This window comes from Apium graveolens, chromosome 5 (genome assembly GCF_009905375.1).
Source record: "Apium graveolens cultivar Ventura chromosome 5, ASM990537v1, whole genome shotgun sequence".
NCBI classification, from domain to species: Eukaryota; Viridiplantae; Streptophyta; class Magnoliopsida; order Apiales; family Apiaceae; genus Apium; species Apium graveolens.
In genome coordinates this window covers 157,092,691-157,102,086 of record NC_133651.1, presented here as the reverse complement: position 1 = coordinate 157,102,086, position 9,396 = coordinate 157,092,691, and the positions used below count along the sequence as shown (strand labels likewise).

Below are 9,396 nucleotides of genomic sequence, written 5' to 3'. Positions count from 1 at the left end.
ATCAAGCATGAGAATAATTAGGGCACGTGTCAGAGGATCCTCAGAACATTCCTCAGCCAGTCCCGCACTGACATGTGTAAAGCATCCACTCCAGCCAGGTGTCCTCCGCTCCCAGAACCAATGGCTACAATCTAAAGATACCAACCCCAAAACCCTACCCTTGGGCTATAAGTAGCCCAAAAAGGTGAGTTTTGGGGTTAATCACTCTCTCACACTTATATACACACACAACAACCCTTCATTCATATCTATCTTACTCTCGTACCGGAGGCGTCGCGGGACCCAAACCCCCCTTGTGGTCTTGTTTTGTAAGAACCCCACCACAACTACACCTCTACAGCGGAAAAGGGTTCAGGCACGGCGTCGAAGGAGCAGCCCCGCCACCAGGAGTTATCAGTGAGGGTCAATTGTGAAGTTACTGTTTTCGGGGAAGATGCGTACTTGATTGTCCGGGAAACCATTAACTTCAATTTTAATTTTCAAAATATATATATTCAGTTTGTAAACCAATCCGGAAACAAAACAGCTAATTATTTAACTCTATTTATTTTTAAACCTGGTTGCATAATCAGTTAGGGGTTTATCCCGATTGAATCTCTTTCAAGTCATTAATAAAATCAGCTTTAAATTTGGCAAAAAAAAAATTGAATGCGCAGATTTAGAATACATACATATTTAGTGAAAATTTTGGGCATGTACTAGTGAAAACCGGAAAGTAGCGTATATCGGACATTCTTTCTTATATTTTTCTCTTTGATAACTTTAAGTTGTAATGATAGTTATTTATTTTTTTTTGCTTCGAATTGGTTAAATGATGATTTCGTTTTCTTTTGGTTACGACTCTTATTGATTTCCTTTTCTTTCTGTATCATCAATATTATACGTCAACAGTTTTGACTTTTCAGTTTGATTTACCGAACTAAAATATATCTACCAAACAAAATTCCAAATTCAGATAGACAAACCGGACGTTCACTTGTCTTCACATGTGCAGGTTTATATTACAGGCACACAAACACACTGATACTAACTCCTTTGAAATTCCAGGCTACACAGCGTACATTTTCTGCTTATTACTCGCACAGTATTCACAGACATAAAACATCACAACTCCACATATTCAAGACACAGTTATCATCATGAACCAACCAAAATTCGTAATTTAGTACCAGTTCAGCGATAACTACGGTAACTAGGATTATACATGCAGCTCTCCGCAAACTTCACCAAATTTTCAGGCCGAGGTAGTCGTGTTGCTACACCTGACAAACATTTATTCATCTAATTTTAGATAGGTAGTGAAAACTGCTACACCAACCAAAATGTTTCAACCTGTCATGTAATTTATGATTTTTTTTTTTTGTCTTTTGTGTCTAGTCCAAATTGTAATATTTTGAACAAAATCTCCGCAAATTGAACCCCCTCCCACCGGCCAATTACAGTATTTTTAACCACAAGAAAAGTACTAACCAATTTCGTATGCCTTAGCAGCTACACTAGCTGCAACATGCGCAGATATCTTCCGTATATTAGGAATTGGTGGGTAAATCATTCCCTTTTGGCAGTCCTCTTCTGTTACCTCACCAGCCAACGCTTCAGCTATTTCAAGCCAAAGTATAAATCAGAAACATAGATATGTATTTCAGTGGTGGAGTACAAAAATTGACGGGCATAGTCTACCCAAGTTATTGTTTACTTACAAGCTGCAAGAAGCATTTCCTTGTGCACACGAATTGAACCAGACATGACCAACCCAAGGCCGAATCCAGGGAAAACATAAGCATTGTTTGCCTAAGAAACGAAAATTCTGAAAATCTTAGTGATTCCATCTCCAAGTGCTGTCTTATTTTTTACATAATAAAAACGACATGTGATATTAACTTCCAGGACCTGTCCAGGAAAGAAAACTTTTCCTTTATACTCTACGGGGTTAAATGGGCTCCCGCTAGCAAAAATTGCTCTCCCCTGTGACCCAAAAAATAATGAGTTGTTCAGTGAGACTTCTTTGAAATTTTTCACTCGATAATTTCTAATGATGAAGATTGACAGATAAGATGAAAAATGAGAATCTTTGCCTCACCTCCGTCCAGTAATAAGCTTCCTCAGCAGTGCACTCAGATTGAGTGGTTGGATTGGAGAGTGCCATAATAAGAGGTTTCTGCATGTTACTAGTTTTTAGACAAGCCAGACTCAAAATACTCACTCAATGACATGTGGATGTTACTTGTACACTGAGGGAAAGCATAGTAGAATGAAACCTTATTCAGGGAGGCCATAGCTTCAATGACCTCCTTTGTAAAGGTCTTTCCCTGCCCAGATGTGCCGATTAAGGCTGTGGGCTTGATAGCCTGAAGTGTTTGAACGATCAAGAAACAAACAGAATTACTCACATGACTGATAACTCAGACAATATGTACTGTTAATTCAGACATAAAACAAAAGGCCGGCACATGAGACCTTGACAATATCCACAAGATTTGTAAGAGGTTCGTGGTCATGAGCCCAAGGCTTTTTGAAGAGCTGGAGCGATTCCATACGAGAACTAACTATCAAACCCTGTGAGCAAAGTCACCAATTGTCAAAATAATCTAAACTAGTAAGACAATTTGTTCTCCTAATATATAATTTTCCGACCTTTGAGTCTACAAACCAGATCTTTTTACGGGACTCATCCAACGGAAGTTTTGCCTGCATGAAGAAATTAAGATTGAATAGTACAAATGCATAAGATTTATAATTTAAACCTATATTGACTAACCAACAAGATATAGCACAAAGTAGACCTGGTGCCACATCTCAAGAGCTAGTAGTTCAGCTATACCTGTACCAGCCTGAAAATAAGAGAAGTAAAATTTGAGATGTTCAATAACTGAATGAGTCATGTCAAATTCTTTGCCACATTCTTATAAATCTATTATCAGAATTTTAACGAATTCTCACTTCCCCAGCGCCAAAGAACAGAAATGTGTGATCAGCCAATGTTCCTCCGAGCGATTTCAGTGCTGCAACTAGCCCTGATAAAACCACAGCTGCTGTACCCTGCAAGGAGTGGAGACAGAAATTTAAACTCCTCTAAATATTCCTTCATCAGACATGGCTATTGGCCTCCAAAAAGCCTACCTGAATATCATCATTGAAGACCAGATGGGTAGGGCCATACTTTTCCAATAGCTCAAAAGCATTATGGTTCGCAAAATCTTCAAACTGCAGATTAGATCAGAAGATCCATTTTTTCCAGCAAATAATATCTCATGAAAAAAATGAGGATACATAATATTAAAAAAGATTAGTCTACCTGTACTAAGACCTTTTCACCATAGTTCTGCTTGATGGCGGTCATAAATTCATGCAGAAAATCTCTATACTCCTGGATATTGTGCAACTTATTTTAAAATTTTAATGAAAGAGACCTTTTATCGAAATAAGATCAGCGTCAATGTACCACTTATATATCCAAGTTCCGACTCACCTTCCCAATCTCCCTCCTTTGCCTGATTCCAATGTAGAATTCATCATTCAGCAACTTCTCATTATTGGTACCGACATCAATATTTATAGGCAAGCACTGCCCACAGTGGAAAGAAATCATAAACAACAATTTTCACTGAGATAAGAGAGAAATAAAGATGGGAAAGATGAAACTCAAATAATGTAGAATTCTCAGTTGGTATAACGCACAACCAATATAAGATAACTTTCTAAGAGCAAAACATATTTATGATAACTAGCAAAATATTTTTTTTTACCAAAAGAGAGAGTTTTTGGTACAAATATCGGAATTCTTATATAATAAGAAATTGTCTCACCGCTGAAGGTCTAACTCCCCCGAGTGCGGTGTACAGCGCAAGTTTACCAACAGGTATGCCCATTCCCTGCCACAATTCACAAAATTAACAAAAAAAATCTATAATAACAAAAAAACACTTGCAGAGATAATAACAAACAATCGCAATAACAGAATAAAAAAATTAATTACAAATAACAAAATTCACCTGGCAACCAAGGTCCCCAAGTCCCAAAATTCTCTCACCATCAGTCACAACAATAACTTGAATACTCTTCTCCGGCCAGTTCTTCAATACCTCGAGAATCTTTCCCCTGCAAAAAACAGCTATGCAAATTCAATCCTGATTTTGAAAGTGACAATTTTATAATTCAAAGCTCAAACTGAATCATTATACTTCTCATTTAAGCTGATGTAAAGTCCGCGCGGACGCCTAAATATGCTACCATATTTTTGGCAAGCCTCGCCAACAGTTGGAGTGTAAATAATAGGCAGAAGTTCCTCCATGTAATCGACCAGAAGCTTAAAGAATAACTTCTCATCTCTATCCTATAAAAACCAAAAGCATAAAATTTGAAACTTGAAAACATCCGAGTCTTGGTCATAAAGGTCGTAGACAATTCAATTCACAATGTTGAGGTCCCTGTGTATGCAGTCTGGACCTTAACCTCGTATTTTCAAATATCTAACTGTCATTTTTATGAATTTCTTTCAATTCAAACTTTCTGTTCAAGAGTACTACCAGTAATTCCATCAAAGTTATGTACTTGTGCAATGGAGCTTCAAAACTCCGAAGATTTTGCATCAATCTCTTCTCCTGAGAAACACATTCTCAAAAAACTCAAGACCCAAAACCAAACACTGTCACAAAATTTACCAATTTTCATGTTTAAAAACTTAATCACAAATGCAAGAGAATATATATAATATAAACCTGAAGTTGCTGGCTTATAACCGCTGGAGGAAGAAGGCCACGCAAGTAATGTGCATCTCTCTCCTTATGAGTAAAAGCCAATCCCTTGTTGTGTCGAGGATCTCTCAGTAAGTTATAGCCACTGCATAAAATATCATTTGCAACATAATTCACTACAATAACAAATATAAGTCACTGCCTAGCGCTATTTGCATACCAGATCAACTTGGACATGACCACACGGAGTGGGGAACAAAAAACCAGGAATCCATGAGACAGAGAAGAATTATCTTGAATATAAATATAAGAAAATTATCTTGCATATAAGATATAAGCAGACAGAGAGGGTCCTATGCAAATACCTGGCAACAGAGAGGGTCCAGGGGGTGATAAGCTGATCCTCAGTAGCACAATCCTCGCCATACACATCTTGAACACCACCGCCCACGGTGGATCTAGTATCAACAGTAGTACTGCTACCATCTTTCTTCTCATCCATACTTGCAAACCAACAACAACACAAGCCTCTTCTTCTTGTTATTTGCTCACTCAAACTAATTGCAACCACACTGATTTTCACTGCTCGTTGCATATAAAGTTACAGATGCATATAATATAATATTATTGTATGTTGGGCTTAACTTGACTAGCTGACTGCTGCTGCATGCAAGGAGGGAGGTGGCAGATTCTAGTTCAATTTTAGAAATGGTGGCGACACGTGTTAACTACCCACTTATTTCAACACAATCTTTTTCCTCCATAAATTTTATCTCTAGCTTTTTTTGTAAAAATCTTTAACAGATTTTATTAATGATTTGAAATAAACTTATAATCGGGAGAAATGGTTGAAAAAGAAATAAACAAATTAAATAATTAGCCGATTTATTTCCGAATTGTTTAATTAAATTAAGACAAATATTTTGAAAATTAAAAATGAAGGTAATAATTTCCTGAGCAATTCGGCCTGCATTTACCCTTGAAACCGTAGTTTCACAATTGACTCTTACATTAATTTCATGGATGGTGCAATTTTCCGAGGACTCAATTGCAACCACTAAGTTTAGAGTTATAAAAATATTTTTGTGAGAGTTGAGCACATTAGATTTTCACCGCCGTTTCCCGCGCATCCCACATATCTGCCGGTCGAACATCAGCTATAATACCGCCAAAAGTGTTGTTGATGCGAGATATTTAGACTCCCAATGCACCATCAAATTCATTTTCAACACAATTAGCATTTCACACAAAGCAAGACGTATCGCATAAAACGAGACAATCAAACACACAAATAATAACTTAAACACAACAAAATGAAAAATCAAAATTCAAATATCTCGGAATAACACCAAATTTTAATATGTTTCTAAATCAAAGATTTTGAATCCAAAAGCTGAATATTATTATAAAATTCGAGCTCTTCCTTTAGTAAATCTGAAAACTAAAGTGAAGAACTATTATGAAATTTTCGATTTATGTGGAATAAACTCGATTTTATTGAAGAAAAAGTAAATAAAAGAAGGAGATGGAGATCAAGATGGGTATAAAAGGTGAAAATGGAGATGGGGCAGCTAAAGTTAAAGAAAGTTGACGCGGTGAGTGAGAGAAAACTCACTTTCTCTTGCAGCTATAAAAAAATTACTTATACGACTGTTCATAAATTAATAATTACATCTTATAAAAAAATTACATATTTATTATACGATTTTATAATATGAATCCAATGTAATTTGCTAACTTTATTTGTAGTAGAGTTCTCTTGTACTCTAAAGAAAATTAGGCAATATCATTGTTGCATTAACAACATCCTTTTCTGAGATTAATTCCATTATGCTGTCATTTTCTGTTTCATCCTCTTTTTCATGTCTAACGATATTACTAATAATTTGTTCATCATTCAACACTTCTAGTAAATTAAGGTTAGTTAGATTAAATTTTTATTTAATCTATCTTTAATTGATAAGATAAACCCGCTAAGTTATTTTAGGAGGTTAATATAATCGGGTAAGATTAACTAAATAGGACATGAGATCAAACTAAACTAAATTACCTTTATTATATGAAATTAAAATTCATAAAACTGTATGTAGGTACTTATAATAATAACCATTTAGTATCGATAACAAAAGGAGTGTAACCGTTATTTTATAAAACATACATTTTTAGAAACAATTGGGCATACACCAATCGATATCATATTGACACCAACAATCCAATAATATACTACTATGATTACACACCAATCATACTACATTCTACCATTACAATTCAATTCAATTTCAATAGTCGTCATAATCGACCAAAGACTCTCACATTTCTTAATTAAACAATTAAACCAACATACAACCTCGCAAATCAACCAACCATATTTCATTTCGTGCTAACATTAATTTGTAACCATAACACGGACTTAAATTATATGAATAATGACATATTTTTTAACACATGTCAACTTAACTACGAAATTGAGCCAAGTAAGCAACAATCGAACCGTACTTAAAAAATTTCGAACCAAATCTCAAAATTTTATCTTTAAAAAAAATCACAATTTGATATGCAGGCATGTATCACTAAAATAAACATTCAGTCATAAAAATAAATTAATAATTGGTTAAACCAACAAAACGAACCCAAAACTCGAACTCGATCTTAAAATATTTCATTCACATAAATGTAGCATCTGAAAAATAACGAAAACAAGCATGCATGATCATATAAAACATTTAAGCACAATTTAAGCATATTTCCAATTCCATCAACATTGGTGGTGTAGGAGTCTCTTAGCAGCACCTTCTTGTCTTCAGTATCCGTATAAGTGTTGAACATTGTACAGTCATAGCATATATGGCGGGAGGCGCCAGTGTCTAACCACCACCCATCAGCTTCACCAACAAGGTTAACCTCCATGATCATCGCAACGAAGGTCTCTTCAATATTTTTAGCTTGTTGACCTTGACGCTTGAGTCTACACTTCTTCGCCATATGTCCTGGATTTTCACAATTAAATTATGGAACATTCCAGCGGGATTCTGGGGTGGTTTTTGTGCTGTCTGATTCTTCAGAGGTTGAGAGTTTTCTTGCAGGTTGCGGTTCTCCTTATTGAAATTTTTCGTCTTAGGCTTCAGACCCGCACCAGAGTTCTTCTTTGTTGGACATAACCAACACCTCTTCCTTTTGATCTTGCTTTCGAACTTCATCTTCAATCCTGAGGTGGGTGATAGACTCTCTTAGGAGAACTCAGTAGTTCTATGCCTTAAGATATTCTTGAAATCTTTCCAGCTTGGCAGAAACTTGTCTATCATCAATACTAGAAAAAGGTCAATAGACATCTGTTCTGCTTTGATGTCTATTTCCTTCAAAATCGATATCTACGTGGGTGTAGAAAAAAATATTTTTTTTAACATCGGTCCAAAACCGATGTAAAATGTCAACCCAAATATCGGTTCCTTCTCTTTCACATCAGTACAGAACCATTACAAAATATCACCACAGACTAGTATAAATAAAAAAACTTTGTAGCTTTTTTATATAGGTATAATAGGAGGTTTTAAGTAAGTTTAACATATCATACACAAGGATTAAACAAGAATTTACATCAGTAAATTAGAAAAACAGATGTATATTAGGCCTATTAACATCAATTGTACACTAAACGGCGAGGGGCGGCGATAACAGAGAATACACAACAACGGCCAATATTACAGCGATTATACACACATGCGTGTATTATCACGTCTGAAAATGAAAGAACAAAAAAGCGGCGCTTACCAAAATAGGGGTGGAAAGAGATACAGAAAGGAGAGAATAAGAGAGTGAAAAAGAGAGAGGGAGAAGAAGAGAGACAAAATAGAGAGACTGTTAAGTGGAATTTATGACACTTATTTATGCTCTACTAAGCTTTGAGTTGGTGTATTTGTACTCAAGTTGTTTGTGTTTTAACATGTTTTCAAGTATTTTTGCATTCCAGGCTTTACTTCGTGAATCGGGTGAATTAGCATTGTTTTGATGCTAATATGATGTTTAGTGACTAACAAATTTTTGGCGCCACTGCCGGGGACTACAGTTTTAAATTTTAGTTTATGTGCTTTCCATCAGTGGTCGTTAAAGTTCATTGACTCGGACATTATTATTTATTTATTTCCTTGTTTTATTTCAGGTGATCTAGCGAGGGTGTATGCATACGCCTTCGCGTACTCGTAAGAGAACACTGGATAAGGCCGAGGAAGAAATTGTGGTAGTTCGTAGGGAAGTTTTTGAGGAAGAAAAGAAGGTAGAAGAAAAAGATAAAGTTGAAGAGCCAATTGTAGTAGCTATGGGTGATCAAGCAGAAAATCCGAAAGCTTTGATGGACTATTCTAAGCCTAAGATTAATGACATTCAGTCTAGCATCATTAGACCAGCCATCAGGGCTAACACTTTTGAGATCAAGTCAAGCACGATCCAGATGATACAGAACTCAGTTCAGTTTGGGGGTTCTCCCACTGAAAACTCCAACATGCACATCAGGGATTTCATCGAGATCTGCGACACTTTCAAGTTAAATGATGTGACTGAAGATATTATCAAGCTACGTCTCTTTCCATTCTCTCTGAGGGACAAAGCTAAGTGTTGGTTACATTCTCTACCAGCAGGGTCTATCACTACTTGGAAAGATCTTGCTCAAAAGTTTCTCACTAAATTCTTCCCCATGGCGAAAACTGCA

General features: G+C 35.9%; 1 protein-coding gene across 1 annotated transcript; it reads right to left on the bottom strand.

Moving 5' to 3' along the window:
* Positions 1-950: 950 nt before the first annotated feature.
* Positions 951-5,336, bottom strand: LOC141724598 (NADP-dependent malic enzyme-like). The gene is made up of 19 exons (XM_074526803.1): positions 5,060-5,336; positions 4,719-4,839; positions 4,527-4,601; positions 4,182-4,333; positions 3,993-4,098; positions 3,807-3,872; positions 3,470-3,565; positions 3,296-3,367; positions 3,121-3,204; positions 2,941-3,039; positions 2,784-2,831; positions 2,635-2,688; positions 2,458-2,556; positions 2,259-2,348; positions 2,081-2,158; positions 1,891-1,965; positions 1,701-1,791; positions 1,471-1,599; positions 951-1,262 (listed from the first exon to the last, which is right to left on the bottom strand). The coding sequence occupies exons 1-19, from the start codon at positions 5,287-5,289 to the stop codon at positions 1,174-1,176; spliced, it is 1,854 nt and encodes a 617-aa protein (XP_074382904.1). The 5' UTR covers positions 5,290-5,336; the 3' UTR covers positions 951-1,173.
* Between the last annotated feature and the right edge of the window lie 4,060 nt (positions 5,337-9,396).